The sequence below is a fragment of the Tachyglossus aculeatus genome, chromosome 5 (genome assembly GCF_015852505.1).
Source record: "Tachyglossus aculeatus isolate mTacAcu1 chromosome 5, mTacAcu1.pri, whole genome shotgun sequence".
Classification (NCBI taxonomy): Eukaryota; Metazoa; Chordata; class Mammalia; order Monotremata; family Tachyglossidae; genus Tachyglossus; species Tachyglossus aculeatus.
The window spans coordinates 59436289-59455923 of NC_052070.1; the positions used below are offsets into that span (position 1 = coordinate 59436289).

The following is a 19635-nucleotide window of genomic DNA, read 5'->3' on the forward strand; positions in this document are numbered from 1 at the left end:
AGTGTGAGCCCCATGTGGGACAGGGACTGTGTCCAATGTGATTAACCGTATCTACCCCAGAGTTTAGAACAGTTAGCACTTGGCACATCGCTCTCTCTGGGGTCCAGCTGAGACAGTGTCAGACCAGAGGCCCGGGGAAGTTTTACAGGGTCAGCTTCCAGTGGGGGCCGAGTGTGGTGATCAGACCCTGAGGAGGTTCGCGGGCTCAAGGCACCGTGTTTGCAGGCAGCGAGCATGATTGCCCAACGGAGAGGCAGTGATGACAGGGCTGGGGCAATGCAGAGTGCCTGGGCCCAGCTCATAAAGGCCAAAAAGTTCCACCCTGCCAGTACCCCTGACCCCAGCTCAGGGAATAAGATGGAGAGGACAGTAGAGGACCCACAGAGCCAGCCCTCCCTCCACCCATGGATGGATTTTCCTAAAGTGGAACAACATGCGAAGGGGGGGTCAGGTTATGGGGACAAAGTGTCGGGGAGAAGAAAGCAGATGCCCCCCACCCCTCTCCACCCTGCGGCTGGCAGATCCCGGCTTGGGGCCTAGGCTCTCGGGTGCAGGAAGGGGCGAATGGGAGATGGCTTGTTCTAAACGCTGAGCAGGTAGGCATGGAGAGAGGCAGGGAGGGAGGAAGGCACTTGCCCCACAGACTGCTTGAGAATAAACTGCACAGCCGCGGGGCTAAGCCTGCGTCTGCAGCTGCCCTCTCAGGCGGCTCTAATGAAAGTCCACAGACTTCTCTGATAGCAGCCTGCTAAGTGCTGAGTCTCCCTTGTCTGCTGGGTTTATATTTTTACACACACACACACACACACACACACACACACACACACACTCTCTCTCTCTCTCTCTCTCTCTCTCTCTCTCTCTTTTTAGACATTAGGTAACTGGGCAGCCAACTCAGGGTGAACCATCATCACCCTCTCCCCTCAGTCCAAAGAACCACTTCAGGTTTGCATAGGTTTTTACCAAACATTGCCTGTGGCAGCCTGGCAGCACTCAGCCCATGGGTCAGGGGACTGCCCGCTTGCCTGCTGGGGGTAAGGCTGGGCATTTTCTGCACTTCCACTTGGAGGAGAGCTCCCCAGAAGCAAGGCACATGGCACTTGTCTCCCAGGATCTCTCGCTTCAGTCAGTGAAACCAGCGGGCACAAGGGATCCCAAACAGAGGGACCAAGAGAAAACAAGAATCGGCTAGGCGCTGGAGTGAAAAATGCCAGAACGAAGAATCAGAATATGCAGTTGAATACATAGACACATGCACAAACACAGAGGATAGAAATGAAATACATAAATACTTGGGATGATGAGTGGATTGCCACAGTAGGGGTTCTGGAGATTACTTGAGGAAGGCTTCCTGGAAGAGCCGGCTCTCTCCCCAGTCCAGATATGGGCAGACCTCATCTACTTTTGGCTCAGCCCTGGCCGGCCCCTCCCTCCCAGGATGAAACACGGCCGTCCCCTCTGTCATCGGCCCGGACATCTCCTCCGTCCTTGGCCCGGCCCCATCAGGCCGGACCCTCCCTCCCTCCTTGGCCTGGACCCTACCGACTGGCCCCTCCATTCCTTCCTAGCCCAGCTGTCCCCTCTCTCCCTGTCCCGGCCTCTCACCTTGAACATCTGCTTGACCTTCTGGCGCGGCAGGTTGACGTTCAGCTTGTGCATCAGCTGCAGGACCTCGCTGATACTCAGGCTCCCGTCCCCATTCTTGTCCGCCTCGTCGAACGTCTGCTTCAGCCACTTTCACTGAGAGTTAAGGTAAAGCAGGCCCCAGATGCGCCCAGACCTGGAGCTGGCCCTGGTGGCCCCCAGTTGGCCTCGCTGCGAGGGATTCGAATTCCAATCCCCCCTCACTAGAACATTTCAAATACGGGACTGATGAACCCTCAGCATGTGCTCTTCAGATTTTGTAGATTTACGAAATACGGGCGACTACTGCTGCACATTGCTAAATGTCCACCTCACCAGTTTTATAATGATGGGTGAGGAGAGAGTATTCTTGAACTGTGGTCATTGAGAGGATCACTTGTGGTCGTGGGTGGAATAATTTCATTTTCACCAGCTGGAGGACTGAAAGCCATAAATTATATATTATAAAATGTTTATATTAATGCCTGCCTTCCCCTCTAGACTGTAAAGTCTCTGTGGGAAGGAAAAATGTCTACAACTCTGTTGTACTCTCCCAATCGCATAATATAGTGCTCTGAACACAATAAATGCTTGGTAAATATCGCTGATTGATTGATTGCATCCCCTCTCCCAGAAGACCTCAGGGGTCATTAATAATAATAATAATAATAATAATAATAATGGCATTTATTAAGCACTTACTATGTGCAAAGCACTGTTCTAAGTGCTGGGGAGCTTACAAGGTGATCAGGTTGTCCCACGGTGGGCTCACAGTTTTAATCCCCATTTGACAGATGAGGTCACTGAGGCACAGAGAAGTGAAGTGACTTGCCCAAAGTCACACAGCTGACAATTGGCAGAGCCAAGATTTGAACCCATGACCTCTGACTCCAAAGCCCGTGCTCTTGCCACTGAGCCACGCTGCTTCCAGTGACCCCTCAAACACACTGCCTGCCTCCCCCAGCGGTTCTGAAGCTCCAGACCAGATCCCACGAGGGCTGTGGACTAGAGCTCTCCTCAAAATTTCAGTCTGAGGGAATCACCCTTTACTGGCTGCCACATTCTGGGGAGAGGGAGCAGAACATTTTTCCTCTCCACGGTGCACCCTGGCGGGTCCCACCTCCTTCCTGCCAATCTGCTGCAGCCGTGATGGCCGTTCCCCCCCGAGTTCAAGGTCTAAAGGAAATCAGGCAGCAGGCCAAAAGAGTAAATTGATCATTCCAAAATTAATTCCAAAATTAGAGAGGTTTTCAGGAGACAAAATGTGGTCGTGGGGAGAGGACATGGTTTCGGTGAACTGCCAGGCTGGAGATGGAAAGTGGGGGTTGTGCAGAAGGGGAAGAGGGAGGAGCCCAGGAAAGTTGACAATTATTCTATTCTCAGTAGGACTCAAAGGATATTGGTCCCTCGTCCTCTGGCGCTTGGACAGACTGTCCTCGTCGCTGATGCCCGCCATCAGGTACCTGAGCCCCGTGATCCAGGTGCGAGCCTCCTCGCTGCTGGAGGAGACCAGGTCCAGGGACTCCATGTGGTCCCCATAGTAGATGCTGAAGCAGCAGTTGGGGTCGAAGCTCCCATCGCCATAGCGCTGGAAGATCTCTGACTGTTTCCCCTCACACACCTCCTGGAGGGAATCGATGGAGACTGGGGGGGAAAAAGGGAGGGGGAGAGAGAGGGAGATGAGTGAAGAGGGTATCTATTTATGGTAGTTGTTAATGCTAACTATGTGCCAGGCACTACACTAAGCACTGGTGTAGATAATAATAATGATGATACTCTTAAAGCGCTTATTATGTGCCAAGCACTGTTCTAAGCACTGGGATAGATACAACGTTATCAGGTTGTCCCACGTGGGGCTCACAGTCTTAATTCCCATTTTACAGATGTGGTAACAGGCACAGAGAAGTGAAGTGACTTGCCCAAAGTCACACAGCAGACAAGTGGCGGGGGCAGGATTAGTACCCATGACCTCTGACTCCCAAACCCATGCTCTTTCCACTAAGCCACGCTGCTTCCATACAAGCTAATCAGGTTGGACACTGTTCATGTCCCACATGGAGCCCACAGTGATTGAGACTGAGAGCCCCGCATGGGACAGGGACTGTGTCCAAGCCGATTTCTTGCATCTATCCCAGCACTTAGTACAGTGCCTGATACATACTAAACACTTAAATACCACAATTATTATTAATCCCTATTTTACAGATGAGGGAACTGAGTCACAGTGAAGTTACCTGATTTGCCCAAGGTCACACTGCTGACAAGTGACAGAGCTGGGATTAGAACTCAAGTCCTTCTGACCCCGGCCCATACTCTATCCACTAGACTATGCTGCTTTTCTGATGTCTGTGCTTCAGTTCCCTCATCTGTAAAATGGGGATTAAGACTGCGAGCCCCATGTGGGACAACCTGATCAACTTGTATCCCCCCAGCACTTAGAACAGTGCATTGCACATAGTAAGAGCTTAATAAATGCCATTATTATTATTATGTCTCCTACATCAGAGAACCCTCTGTCCCAAGACCTTTAGGGAGAACGTGGGTGACCTGGAATGGCTGTCCCCCAACTCACACTCCACTAGGGCAAGGGGAACCCACTGAGGCTAGAGTGTGGTGGATTCAAAACAAACAGCAGGAAGTACTTCTTCTCCCAGCAATCAATCAATCGCATTTATTGAGCGCTTACTGTGTGCAGAGCACCGTACTAAGCACTTGGGAAGTACAAGTTGGCAACATATAGAGACAGTCCCTACCCAACAGTGGGCTCATAGGGAGGATGAGCACAGGGAATCCATCCCTTGAGAAACTATGCAGCCAGGAACCCCAGCAGAACCCAAAGGACATTGAGAGATCCACAAATGAGTGGCCACATTTCAGCCCTCGTTCAAACCTAAGCCTTTGAGTACTTATGGAACACTTAGGTACACAGCTTCAAACTCTATTACTTCCTCTGAACTGTACTTTGAGAGTCTGCCTCTCCAGTGTGGACATAAGCTCCTTGAGGGCAAGGGTCATGTCTCCTGAGTCTGTTGTACCCAGGCCCACCTCTCCCTGCCCATTGGCTAGGTTCCACCTTATTCAGTGCTGCCCTCGGCCCTGCCCCCTCCACACACTCGGGCAGAACCCAGACACCCAGCACCAGTGTGGCCACCAACCCAGGTCCCTAGCCAGACCGCAGCCCAGGTCTCGCCAGCCCACTAATGGCGGCTCAGCAGAGACATTGATGGGCCGGGGCCCGGCTGCTGGCACTTGTAACCCACTCCATCCAATTCCCCCACCTTCAGAGCAAGGCCACAGACACTAGTCACACTGAGACCTCGGGGGTGGCAGCCCAATACACACCCAACGCAGACCTGGGCACGTTCTCCCCCTTGGCAGAGACATCAAGATGGGCAGAATGCCAGCACCTGAAGCTTTTCCATCAGACCCGGAGCTGCATCACCCCGGGTCAGGGGACTGCCCAGAGTCAGCAGCACCTCCCAGGGTCAGGGGGACCACCCACACAACTTGCCCAGTCCAGAGCTCCATCTCCGGAAAACAACACCTGGATGGTTGGAGAAACTGTTCTGGATGCCTTCCTGGACACCCATCCCTGACTTCCCCAGTGACCCAGCACAGACCATCCAATGCCTCTGATTCTCTTTCTCTCCTTTCCTGACTCAACCTTGAACCGTTATGGTCCATCCAGCACCCCTGACCCTCCTCTTTCCACTGATTTAGCATGGACTATCCTAAAGCCCTGATCTTCCTCTCTCCATTCCTAACTCTCCCCTCAACGACCCACCATGGGCTATCCAATACCACTGACTATCTTCATCCCATCCACAGATTCACCCTTCAGTGAGCCAGCCTTCACTATCCAATACCTTGGACTCTCCTCTCTCATCTATGACTCTTCCTCCAGTGACCCAGCACATACCATCCTACACCCCCTGATTCTCCCCTCTCCATTCCTTTCTCCTTCCCCAGGATCCCAGCATAGGCCATCCTACACCCCCTGATTCTTTCATTCTTTCATTCAATAGTATTTATTGAGTGCTTACTGTGTGCAGAATACGGGACTAAGTGCTTGAGAAGTACAAGTTGGCAACATATAGAGATGGTCCCTACCCAACAACGGGCTCTCAGTCTAGAAGGGGGAGACAGACAACAAAACATGTGGACAGGTGTCAGGTCATCAGAATAAATAGAAATAAAGCTAGATGCACATCATTAACAAAATAAATACAATAGTAAATATGTACAAATAAAATAAATAGAGTAATAAATCTGTACAAATGTATATACAGGTGCTGTGGGGAGGGGAAGGAGGTAGGGCTGGGGGGGAGAGGAAAAAGGGGGCTCAGTGTGGGAAGGCCTCCTGGAGGAGGTGAGCTCTCAGTAGTGCTTTGAAGGGAGGAAGAGAGCTAGCTTGGCAGATGTGCGGAGGGCAGAGAGCAAGGAATTGTACTTTCCAAGCACTTAGTCCAGTGCTCTGCACACAGCGCTCAATAAATACGAATGAATGAATGAACCCCCAGCTTTGCTCCTTACTAGACTCCCCCACATCACGAGCATCCCCCAGGAAGACAGGGGTCCCTGGGGAGGACAGGGTGCAGTCCCCAGTTTTGCCCCTGGCTACTTTCTCTGAGGTCATGAGCATCCCCTGGGGGCCAGGAGAAGGGCAGGGAGTCACCTCCAGCTTTGCTCCTTGCTAGACTCCCTCACATCATGAGCATCCCCCGGGGAGACAGGGGTCCTTGGGGAGGAGGATGGGGTGCAGCCCCCATCCTTGCTACTTTCCCCGAAGTCACGAGCATCCTTCCGGGGGCCGGGGGAAGGGCAGGGAGCAACGAATTGTACTCTCCAAGTGCTTAGTACAGTGCTGTGCACACAGTAAGTGCTCAATAAATATGAATGAATGAATTCCAGTCCAGGGAGAGGACGTGGGCTGGGGGTCAACGGCGGGACAGGTGAGAATGAGGTACAGTGAGGAGGTTAGCGTCAGAGGAGCCGAGGGTGCAGGCTGGGCTGTAGAAGGAGAGAAGGGAAGTGAGGTAGGAGGGGGTGAGGTGATGGACAGCCTTGAAGCCGAGAGTGAGGAGTTTTTGCTTGATGCATAGGTTGACTGGTAGTCACTGGAGATTTTTGAGTAGGGGAGTAACATGCCTATGGCGTTTCTGCACAAAGATGATTCGGGCAGCAGTGTGAAGTATAGACTGAAGTGGGGAGAGACAGGAGGATGGGAGATCAGCAAGGAGGCTGATGCAGTAATCCAGTCGGGATAGGATGTGAGATTGAACCAGCAAGGTAGCGGTTTGGATGGAGAGGAAAGGGCAGATCTTGGCGATGTTGCAGAGGTGAGACCGGCAGGTTTTGGTGACGGATTGGATGTGAGGGGTGAACAAGAGAGCGGAGTCGAGTATGAAACCAAGGTTGCGGACTTGTGAGACGGGAAGGATGGTAGTGCCGCCCACAGTGATGGGAAAGTCAGGGAGAGGGCAGGGTTTGGGAGGGAAGATAAGGAGTTCAGTCTTGGACATATTGAGTTTTAAATGGAGGGCAGACATCCAGATGGAGATGTCCTGAAGGCAGGAGGAGACCTGAGCCTGAAGGGAGGGAGAAAGAGTAGGGGCAGAGATGTAGATTTAGGTGTCATCAGTGTAGAGATGATAGTTGAAGCTGTGGGAGTGAATGAGTTTACCAAGGGAGTGAGTGTAGATAGAGAACAGAAGGGGACCAAGAATTGACCCTTGAGGAACCCCTACAGTAAGGAGATGGGAAGGGGAGGAGGAGGCTCTTCTATCTCTATTCCTAACTTTCCCTCCAGTGACCTAGCATGGGCAATCCAACACCTCACCCCAACCCACCCTTCAGTGACCTGCCTTCCTGCCTTCACAATGCTAAAATCCACCCTTTCCTCTCCATCTAAACTGCTATCACATTACTACAATCGTTCATCTTGCCTGGATGACTGTGTCAGCCTCTTTGCTGACCTCCCAGCCTCCTGTCTCTCCAGTCCATACTTCACTCTGCTGCCTGGATCATTTTTCTACGAAAACATTGAGGACATGTCTCCCCACTTCTCAAAAAACTCCAGTGGCTGTCCATCTACCTCCACATCCAACAAAAACTTCTCACCGTTGGCTTTAAAGCACTTAATCACCTTGCCCCCTCCTACCTCATCACTTTCCTAACAACCTAGCCCACACACTTGGGTCTTCTAATACTAAATTTCTCACTATACTTCGATCTAATCTATCTCACCATCAACCTCTGACCCGGAATTCCCTCCCTCTTTATATCAGACAGATAATTGCTCTCCTCCCATTTCAAAGCCTTACTGAAGGTACATCTCCTCCAAGAGGCCTTCTATCAATAAACCCACCTTTCCTCTTCTCCCCCTCCCTTCTGTGTCACCCTGACATGCTCCCTTCATTCATCCTCCCTCCCATTCCCACAACACATATGCATATATCTGTAATATAGACTGCTATTTATTTGTGTATGTTACTGTCTGTCTCCCCCTCTAGACTGTGAGTTTGTTGTGGGCAGGGAATGTGTCTGTTTGTTTCTATATTGTACTCTCCCAAGTGCATAGTACATTGCTCTGCACACGGTAAGTACTCAATAAATATGATTGAATGAATGAGTAACCTAACAACCACCATCCAACACCCCTGACTCTCCTCTCTCCATCCACAACTCTTCCTCCAGTTACATAGCCCAGATCATATGATATACTTAACTCTCATCTCTAATGGATCTGAGGAACTTCCCTAAAAATCCAGGCAGAATTTTCAGCAAACCTCAGGGACTGCGAATAGAATTGAGAGGGGAGGAAGGAAGGTGATCCTAATATTTCCATTGGTGAACAGGCACAGTTACTGGGATAGAGTGCTCTATTGGGTGCCCACACTGTGCAGGATGCTGTGCCAGGCTCTTAAGAATATAAAACAGAAATAATTGAGAAACTCAATTCTTGCCCTAGAGGATCTTGTAATTTAATATGGGAAATGATTAGCTATAAATTCCTAAACATACAATAAATAAAAGAGTAAGAATGGAAGTACAACCTATAAAACTAAAGTAAGGAACTAAACATTCCAGATAGGCTATTAAGATTGTGATGGTTAGAGGGATGGCATGGACCATCAGATTGTGAGCCCCCAGGGGACCTTGTCCAACTTCCCCTGTTATTCTTTCCCAGTCCTTAGTTCAGTGCTCTGCACACAGTGGGCACTTGATACTACTACTACTACTACTACTACTACTAGAAAGGCAGAATTAATTAGGAAAAGCCCTCTGGAGGAAGTGCCATTTTAGAGGGCTACGTAGGTGGGGAGGGAATGGATTTGATGGATTTGAAGTGGGAAGGAGTTCCCTGCAGAAAGAAAGGTGTCAGTTGAAGATGGATAGAAGAACATGTTATTCAGTGGAGGGAGATGAGTCAAAGCATGGAGGGGTTTAGGCAGAGAGGGGCTGGAACTGAGACAGCTGGAGGAAGAGAAGGAGCAAGCCTGAGAGCCAGAGCACAAAGAATGAGGGAGAGACACGAGTCTAAGAGTGGAGGGGTTTAGGCAAATGGGGCAGGGATTGGGGCACAGCTGGAGAAAGAGATGCAACAAGAGAGAGAGAGACAGAGAGAGAGAAAGAGAGAGAGATATGGAGAGAGGAGAGAGATGGAGGGAAGAGGGAGAGAGATGGAGGGAGGAGGGAGAGAGATGGAGGGAGGAGGGAGAGAGATGGAGGGAGGAGGGAGAGAGATGGAGGGAGGAGGGAGAGAGATGGAGGGAGGAGGGAGAGAGATGGAGGGAGGAGGGAGAGAGATGGAGGGAGGAGGGAGAGAGATGGAGGGAGGGGGGAGAGAGATGAAGGGAGGAGGGAGAGAGATGAAGGGAGGAGGGAGAGAGATGAAGGGAGGAGGGAGAGAGATGGAGGGAGAAGTGAGAGATGGAGGGAGGAGGGAGGGGAGAGAAGTCAAAGAGTGGAGAGGTTTAGGCAGCAGGGGCAGGGACAAACAACTGGAGACAGATGCACCAAGCCAGGTAACCAAATCAAAGAGAAAGAGAAAAAGAGAAAATAAAGAAGAGGGGCTGGGGGAGGGAGAATGAAAAGGAGAGGAGAAAAGAGAAGAGGGAGGTAGAGGGAGTCAAAGAGTGGAGGGGTTTAGGCAGACATGGATTGGGCCACAGCTAGAGAAAGAGATGCAACAAACGGGGGGGGGGGGGGGGGGGGGGGGGGGGAGAGAGGGAGGGAGGGAGAGAGAGAGAGGGAGAGAGAGAAAGAGATTGCAAGAGAGAGATGATGGAGGGGTGAGAGAGGCAGCAGTGAAAAAACAATTCTCTCAGATTCAATCAGTTGATGTATCCATCTCCCCACTGACAGGGCTTCAATAATAATAATAATAATAATAATAATAATGGCATTTGTTAAGTGCTTACTCTGTGCAAAGCACTGTTCTAAGCGCTGGGGGGGATACAAGGTGATCAGGTTGCCCCACGTGGGGCTCACAGTATTAATCCCCATTTTACAGATGACGGAACTGAGGCCCAGAGAAGTGAAGTAACTTGCCCAAAGTCACACAGTTGACAAGTGGTGGGGCCGGGATTATAGTGGTTGGGGGGTGGGCGGGGTGTTGATACGGACCCATCTTCCCAATAAACAGAGACCATACGGGAGCCCCAGTCTGAGATATTCCTCTGTGCAATCTCAGGAGTCATCTGATTGCCAGGGGCTCAGTTCCAGATTGGTCATCAAGATGGCCAATCCTGGCCCAGTTTCGGGCTTTTATGGCCACAGCTTTGAAGAGTTAGGAGCAAGTGGGGAGGGAACAGCTCAGATGGGTTTTCCATTTCATGACTGCCCTAAAATTGGGAAGTAAAATAAACAGTTACCTAATTGGGATGTTTTGATTTCTCCCCAGACCCATATGAGGGACAGAGTCCATATCTAATTCCCACTTGCATACTGTTTCCCAGTGCTCAGTGCAGTGCTCTGCACACAGTGCGCACTTAAATACTGTTACTACTGCTACTGGTAAGGTAGTGTGGCCTAATGGAAAGAGCCTGGAATAGGAGGAGAGCCAGGTTCTAGTCCCAGCTCTGTCCCTGAACTGCTGTGGGACCTCAGGCAATTCACCTTGCCGCTCTGAAGCAGCATGGCCTAATGGAAAGAGCCTGGGCCTACAAGTAGAGGACCTGAGTTCTAATTCTGGCTCCACCACTTGCCTGCTGTATGACTCGGACATTCATTCAATCGTATTTATTGAGCACTTACTGTGTGCAGAGCACTGTGCAGAGCACTGGGACAGTCATTTAACTTTTCTGTGCCTCAGTTTCCTCATCTGTAAAATGTGGATTCAGTGCCTGTTCTCCCTCCTCCTTACACTGTGAGCCCCAGGGGGAATAGGGACTATTGTCTGTCCTGATTACCTGCCCCACAGTGCTTAGTTCAGTATTTGACAAATACCAAAATACTAATAAATATTAAACACTTAACAAGTATTAAGTGCTTACTAAGTGCTAAGCCCTGGAAAAGAGGCAAAATAAGCAGATAGTTCAGACCCCATCCCAAACAGGGCTCACAGTCTTAGAGGGAGAGCAGGTTTTCCCAATTCAAAAGATGAAGAAACAGACACAGAAAAACTGACTTACCCAAAGTCACAGGACAGGCTAGTGGAAGAGCTGAGGTCAAATCTCAGGTCTTCTAACTCCCAGCCCTATGCCCTTCCCACTAGGCTACCCTGTCAGGACTAGGTCTTCCACCCAGCCCTGCTGCCCTCCAATGGGGGAGGAGAAGTGGTCAGGTGGATCCTGTCTCCCCTCCCTCCCACAGCCAAAGTGGACATTATGGAAAGCCCTCTAGACTCTAAGCTCCTTGTGGGCAGGGGGTGTGTCTCCAACCTGATTTGCTTGTATCCACCTCAGTGCTTACCAAGCACTTAGTGAGTGCTTAGCAAATGCCACAATAAACCACTCTATTGAATGTATTCTCCTAAGTTCCTAGCACAGTGCTCTGAGCATAATAAGTACTCAAGTACCACGGATTGGAAGTCACCATTTTCGCAGTCTCCACCATCACTGATCTGTCTCTGCTGCTGCCCCGAAGCTCCACCATGTGGGATAGTGTGGGGAAGAGACTGAATGCTGGGAAATGGCCCTGGACCAGTTGGGGTCACCGGGGTCAAGGATGGGCCCTGGTGGTGTTCCCATAAGTCAGCATTAGCCTCGAAACTGGTGAGAGCCTGTCTGGGTGAAGATTCCAACGTCTAGTCCTCGGGAACCCCAGAGTCTGGGTTCAGTCTTAAGCCTACCCCCTGCTGACCAGGGTCACCTCAGGCTGGGGGACCAGCAGCAGCTACCCACAGCTCACATTTCATCAACAGCAGCAACTGTTGTTCTCTCTCCCGCTCTCCCTCTGGGCCCACCAGCCCAGGCCAGGATGGGGTGGGGAGGACCACCCTTTCAGATTTTCAATGTCATCCGACACCCCTGAAATCTGTTCCCAGAAATCTGAACCACGTTGGTTCATCCTCTGGCCCCAGGAGACCTGCCCGACTCCCCTGTAGAGAGCCAGGTGGCTGTGGTCCGCCCCACTGCTGGGGAAAAGACCTTCCTCTTCAGAAATTTGGCTCCTCCCCAAGATCTTCTTCCCTCTGGGATGGCCACCCCTTAGCCCTCCTGGGGACAGGAAAGAGGGCTGGCTACAGGGCGGAGGCTGCGGAATCCACTGGATTAGAGTAACTTTTCCTCCTTTCCTTTGTTCCACTCCCTTCTGCATCATCCTGACTGGCTCCCTTTATTCACCCCCCACCTCCCAGCCCCACAGCACTTATGTCCACATCAATTTATATTAACGTCTATCTCCCCCTCTAAACTGTAAGCTCATTGTGGGCAGGGAATATGTCTGCCATATTGTAATATTGTACTCTCCTAAGCACTGAGTGCAGTATTCTGCACACAATAAGCACTCAGTAAATACAATTGAATGATTAACTCTCATCCCACCACTCACAGGTGCAAGGTTGTAAGGGCACAGTGAACCTTCCCATGGTGTTTTGAGGGCTGCCAGGGTCTCTGAGGGCAGAGAACTAGGGCAGAGCAGGCTGCACCCAGGTGACTGCTTGGATCTACACTTGCTGGGGAAGAGGGACGAGGGCGGTGGAGGGAGGGGAAAGACATCACCAGGAGCCAACCAGCAAAGGCCCCTCTGGAGGCTGCCACTTGCCACTCAGACCAAGAGACTCAAGAGGGTACAGAACCCACAGATTGGATGGGGGTGAGGCTGGGCCCAAGGTGAGTGGAGCAACAAGTGTATCCAATGGAGCAACAAGTGTCTGATTCTTCCAGTTGTCCTGGTGCCTGTAAAAGACAGGGTCCCTGGTTGGAGGGATGGTGGTACTGACCCAAAATAGTGGAAATCAGGGATGGAGAGGGTAGAATCAGGGGTGTTGGATGGCTCATGTTGGATCACTGGAGGGAGAGTCAGGGTGCCGTATGGTCCATGCTAGACCATTAGGGGAGGGTCAGAGATGGGGAAAGGAGAATCAGGGGAGTTGGTTGGTTCATTCTGGGCCACTGGGGGAGGGTCAGGGATGAAAAGGGAAGAGTAAGGGATGTTTGGTTACTTCAGGGAGAGTCAGGGGTGTTAGGTCGTCCATGCTAGGCTGCCCCTGAAGAGTCAGGGATGGAGAGCGCAGGCCAGAGGTGTTGGATGGTCTGTGCTGGGTCACTGGAGGAAGGGCCAAGGATGGAGAGGGGAGGGCCAGGGGTATTGGATGGTCCATTCCTAACCACGCGGGTGGTCGTCCAGGAAAACAACAAGTACACACAGGGCTGGTCCCCAGTGGGCCACCCATGGGCTAATAAGTAACCAGGTCCAGCCTCATGGTCTGTGAGGAGGCCCTCCCAGCCAAAAGCCTGGAAGCCCTGGGGCCACCTCCCACTCCTTGCATTAGCTGCGCATCAACACAAGGCCTGGGGTAACACCATGCGTGCCCCTACTCACTTTTTGCCTTCTCGTTCTTCCGCGACGGCCTCCAGCGGATGCAGGACTTGTGCTCGTCCAGGTAGTAGAAGCGGACCAGGCCCTTGGAGCCGCCCCGCAGCTTGACCAGCTGAGTGCCCGCCTGCATGGAGCTCATACATCTTTCCACTGGACAGGGAGAGACAGCAGAAACAGATGTCCCGATCAGCACTGTCTTTCAACAACCGGCTTCTCCCACCGAATTCCCCACCTCCACAGAACAAGCTCCTCTGCCTCTGGCTCTCCCTCTCTCCACACTCCCTCCCATCCCTGTTTTGGAACTCTGGGAATGCTAGTCGCCAAGAAGGGCAATATGACCAGCAGGAGGGCACAGGGGTTGATTTGAGGACAAACTGACACTTGGTTTGAAGAGTTGGAAAGCGTTTAACTTCTCCAAGACGTATTGGCCCCCTGGTCCCTGCTTTAAGAGCCTCAGAAAAAGGTAACTAGGGAAGACAGACACACACACATTCTCTCTCTCTTTCTCTCTCCCTCTCTTTTTCTCTCTACGCCCCGAGGCACATTCTTTAAATAACATAGGATGCTTCTGAGGGGAGAAATCAGCTTAGATCTATATCATTTAAACTTTTAAGAGAATTTTCTGCCCCTACACATGGGCTCACGCACATGCAGGCTCACACACACACTCACACAGACTAGATCTATGTAATAATTGATATCCCCAGTGTTACTTAGAACATTCGGGATAGCCCCAAAACCCACCCCTAAACTAGCTGCCCTTTGCACGAGCATCTGGAGAGTTAAAGTTCGGCATGGAGCTGGAGCTTGGGGGTCATGAGGGTCTTGCTGCCCCCTGCCCTGCCTCCTGTGCAGGTCCTAGCCATTAGAGAGGAGTTTCAGACCCCCTATATGACTCCTAACCCTGCTCCTTGCTGCAACAACACCACGACCAAGCCCATCCCTGCGCAGCTCAGGTGAAGACACAGTAACCAGGGACCCCCGCCTCAAGCTCCTGCTCCTCTCCTGAGGTCAGAGGCAGAGCCAGGCTGGGGCAACAGGCTAGCCAGGATCCAAGATGGCCCTAGGGGACAGGATCCCCAGAGCCAAACCCAACCAAGAGCCCGGGGTTCAGAGCTAAGCAGATTTATTTGGCAGGACCCTCCCCCATTCCCATGCCTATGACCCTACGCTCTCAGTGCAAGGGTCCTGGGAGGTTCTGGCTGGATCCTTTGATCTTCTCCTTCTATACTCACTCTCTTGGGATCTCATCCACTTGCCTGCCTTTAACGGTCACCTTCAACAATCATTCCCAAAGGAGACTCACAAATCCATCTCTTTCTCCCTGGAGTCTCTCCTTCTATCTAATCTGGCTTTTCCTCTGTTCCTAGACATCTCCAAGTGGATGGCCTACAAGCACCTTAAAATCAACATGTCCAGAACCAAATCTCCCAATCTTCCCTCCTAAATTCTCAGCTTCCCATGTCAGTTGACCACACTGCCACTGCCCTTATGGCCAAAGCCCACAACCTCAGTGCATCCTTGAATACTCACAGTTAATCTTCTCACATGCAATCCACTGCCAAGCCTGCTGACTTGTTCTCGGGAAGATTTCCAGGATCCACCCCTTCCTCTCCACCCATGTAGCAATACCCTCATTTGAGCACTCATCATCACGATGGGATGATTTTTTATCTTCCTCCTCCCTGATCGCCCTACATCCAGTCTTTCCCCCTTCGGTCCACATTGCTGCCTGGTTCACCTTCCTGAAGCATCAACTCATGCCTACATCCATCCATGCCCTACCCCTGGCCTGAAATGGCCTCCCTCCTCAAATCTGCCAAAACAATCACACTTCCCCCCCGTCAAAACCCTACTGAAGGCTCACCTCCTCCAGGAGGCCTTCCCAGACTAAGCCTCCCTTTTCCTCAGCTATCCCTCTCCATCCTCCAGACTCACTCCCTTTGCTCTACCCCCTGCCCCACAACACGTGTATATATGTGCATATCTATAATTCTATTTATTTATATTAATGTCTGTTTACTTGTTTTGATGTCTGTCTCCCCCATTCTAGACTGTGAGCCCTCTGTGGGCAGGGAATGTCTCTCTTTGTTCCTGAACTGTACTTTCCAAGCTCTGTAGTACGATTTACTAATCGTAGTAAATACGATTCAAAGAATGAATGCCTATCCTAGTCCTCGAAACCCTCTAATTGTTGCTGCCTGAATCTTTCTGCATGGAACAAAGGCTCCTTCCTTTTGGTTCTCTTCCAGCTTTCTCCCTACACTTACCTATTGACTCTCCTCACCCCTACTCAACCTCTTCACTCCTCCCAAGCCCACACCCTGGCTATACCCTGCTCTCCTCTTGCCCACTTCTGACCCCTTGTTCATGTTGTCCCTTCCTCTTCCCCTCCGCCTGCCAGACTTCAGCCCTCTCTATCTGCAAAGCCCTCCTAAAATCCCACCTCCTCCAATAAGCCTTTCCTGACTGGTTATGAGAATCTTAACTGCTATTAGCCTTCCAGCCCTCCTCTTAAGTGTAGGCATTTATACATGTTTCTATGTCTGTCTCCAATCAATCGATGGTATTTATTGAGTGGTTACTGTGCACAGAACATTGTACTAAGCACGGTTGGTGGACATGATGTCTGCCCTGAAGGAGCTTACAATCTAGTAGGGGAGGCAGACATTAAAATAAATTAGATAGGGAAAGAGGCAGAATAGAAGGATAGCTATATAAATGCTGTGGAGATGGGATGAGTATCCTAATGCTTAAGGGGTAATAATAATAATGAGTATTTGTTAAGCACTTACTATGTGCAAAGCACTGTTCTAAGCATTGGGGAGATTACAAGGTGATCAGGTTGTCCCAGGGGGGCTCACAGTTTTAATTTCCATTTTACAGATGAGGCACAGAGAAGTTAAGTGACTTGCCCAAGGTCACACAGCTGACAAGTGGCAGAGCTGGGATTTGAACCCATGACCTCTGTCTCCAAAGCCCGTGCTCTTTCCACTGAGCCATGCTGCTTTTGCATAGGCAATGCAGTAGGGAGGGTAAATAGGGTTGGATGGGGGTGGGAGGGTAGTCGGGGAAGGCTTCTTGGAGGAGATATGATTTTAGCAGAGCTCTGAAGATCAGGAGAGCAGTAATCTGTCAGGTATGAAGAAGGAGGGAATTTCAGGCAGGAGGGAGGTTGTGAGCAAGGGGTTGGAGGTGAGAGAGTGGAGACTGAGGCACGGTGAGTAGGTTGGCATTAAAGGAATGAAGTGTGGGTTGCAGTGAGAACTGAGTGAGGTCAGATAGGAAGAGGCATGTGTACGCCACTTTGGGGAAGCAAACGTACCTAACCATGTTGTACTGTTCTCTCCCAGATGCTTAGTACAGTGCTCGGCACAAAGTAAGCACTCAATAAACACCACGGATTGATTAGTGTAAGTAGACCACAAGAAGTAGTGTGGTCTATTGGATAGAGCACAGGCCTGGGTGTCTGAAGGACCTAGGTTCTAATCCTGGCTCTGCCACTTGTCTGCTGGGTCACTTCTCTGTGCCTTAGTACCTCATCTGTAAAATGGGGACTAAGACAGTGAGCCCCCTTTACCCCTCTCCTCCTCCCCATCCCCCCCACCCTACCTCCTTCTCCTCCCCACAGCACCTGTATATGCTTGTACAGATTTATTACTCTATTTATTTTACTTGTACATATTTACTATTCTATTTATTTTGTTAATGATGTGCATTTAGCTTTAATTCTATTTGTCGACGACTTGACACCTGTCCACGTGTTTTGTTGTCTGTCTCCCCCTTCTAGACTGTGAGCCCGCTGTTGGGTAGGGACCATCTCTATATGTTGCCAACTTGAACTTCCCAAGTGCTTAGTCCAGTGCTCTGCACACAGTAAGCACTCAATAAATATGATTGAATGAATGAATGAATGAATGAATGTGGGACATGGGCTGTGTCTAAACTGACTAGCTTGTATCTGCCCCAGAGCTTAGTACAGTGCATGGCACATAGTAAGTGCTTAACAAATACCATTTTCAAGAAAGGAAAAAACAGACAGGCTGGCAGAGTGCAGTATAGCCTGCCTATAAATAAGAGCTGGTACAGTGTTCCAGTAGGAATCATGTGGGGCTTTAACATTTTTTTTCCCAATTATAACAAGTTCCACTGTGACAGAACAGCATTAGTCTCCAGATTTTTTTTTTTGTTTGGATTATTCTGCAATTTCCTCGAGATGATCTGTGATTTTAATGTGCGCAAGTGGCACGGAGCCACTGAGTCTCTTCCAACTCTGAACAGCTGGCACCACTCAACAAAGGAGCAGCATGGCCTAGTGGAAAGAGCCAGGGCCTAGGATCCAGAGGACCTGGGTTCTAACCTTGGCTCGGTCGCTGTGTGACACTGGGCAAGTGACTTAAATTCTCTGGGCCTTGGTTTTCTCCTCTGTAAAATGGGGATTCAGTACCTCTCCTCCTTCCCACTTGGAGAGTCCCAGCTGGAACAGGGACTGTCTCCATCCCAAGTCACTGTGAAATCTGTCGTGGCAAAAGAGTTGCCGGACTCAGAGATGGAAGCCATGGCAGAGGGCGGCCCAGGGTCGCCAAGGAAAACCAGCGTGGCCTAGTGGATAGAGAATGGGTCTGGGAGTTGGAAGGACCTGGGTTCTAATCCTGCCTCTGCCACTTGTCTGCTGGGTGATCTTGAGCAAGTCACTTCACTTCTGGGTGCCTTAGTTACCTCGTCTGTAAAGTGGGGATTAAAACTGTGAGCCCCATATGGGACATGGACTAGGTCCAACCTTAATTAGCTTGGTCTACCCCAGAGCTTAATATGATGCTTGGCATATAGTAAGCGCTTAATAAACTCCTTAAAGAACAAAACAAAAAACAAACTGTGTTCAATTGGCATATATCACATCTACTCCAGGGCTTAGTGCAGTGCCAAACCCTATAATCTCGGGGAAGGCTGGTGGCTGCGAAGCAATTGCTGTGGACTCAATTACAGGAGAAATTCTGTTTCTCTAGCCACAGCTCCCTACTGGCTTTTGCTTTTACTTTGTATATTACATATTTGTTCTCATTTCCTATGCTGCTTTAATATTTTAGTGTTTCCTTCTTCTCATTGTGTCTGTCTCCAGTCCCCCCCATCCCCCCCATATTCATAGATCGTGAGCGACTCGAGAAACAGGGTCCATGTCTAATTCCAACCTGTGTACTTTTCCAGTGCTTAGTAGTGTTCTGCACAAGGTAAGTAGTTAATAAATTCTATTGCCTACGACTATTACTCTCACTAATTCTCTCTGCACACGATCAGGAGATCAGTTGTTGCCAACTTGCACTTCCCAAGTGCTTAGTACAGTGCTCTGCACACAGTAAGTGCTCAATAAATACGACTGAGTGAATAAGACTGTGAAAGAAGGTTAAGCGTGTCAGGTCCTGAAAGGGTGACTGGAGGTCCAGTATCATTCAGAAAAATCTGCTTTTCTGATGGCCTGCCCCACTCTGGTTCTGATACTTTTATGCCCAGTTTCTCCTTTATAATAATAACAGTATTTGTTAAGTTCTTACTATGTGTCAAGCATCGGTCAAAGAAGTGGGATAGATACAAGGCAATCAGGTTGGACACAATCCCTGTCCCATATAGGGCTCACAATCTTAATCCCCATTTTACAAATGAGGGAACTGAGACTCAGAGAAGTTAAGTAGTTTGCCCAAGATCACACAGTAGACAAGTGGCAAATCAGGATTAGAACCCGGGTCCTCTGTCTCCCAGCCCATGCTCTTTCCACTAAACCATGCTGCTTTATAGCCCTGAGCCTCCCTCTGCCACGGCTCCCATCTCTGAGTCTTGTAGTGCCTCTGCTACGGCAGATTTCACAATGACTTGAGAGGGATAACTAGGTGTCTGGAGCTAGAGGGGGACTCAGGAGTCCCAGAAAAACTCTCTACGTTCTGGAACAGCTGCGTTTTTCCATAAAATGTGGCCAGGTACCCACCATAATTGGTGTAACATATCTGGCGTTATTTATTGTCTTGTCAGTGGTAG

The 19635-nt window shown here is 50.2% G+C and overlaps 1 protein-coding gene across 1 annotated transcript in view; it reads right to left on the minus strand.

Moving 5' to 3' along the window:
* The window catches only part of LOC119928668 (1-phosphatidylinositol 4,5-bisphosphate phosphodiesterase eta-2-like), a 129508-nt gene that overhangs the window by 72582 nt on the left and 37291 nt on the right, over nucleotides 1–19635 (minus strand). Inside the window, exons 2-4 of the mRNA XM_038747137.1 lie at nucleotides 13612–13758; nucleotides 3024–3267; nucleotides 1606–1735 (exon numbers count right to left, since the gene is read on the minus strand). Coding sequence (XP_038603065.1) covers nucleotides 1606–1735; nucleotides 3024–3267; nucleotides 13612–13758 — 521 coding nt within the window. The remainder of the gene's footprint in view (nucleotides 1–1605; nucleotides 1736–3023; nucleotides 3268–13611; nucleotides 13759–19635) is intronic.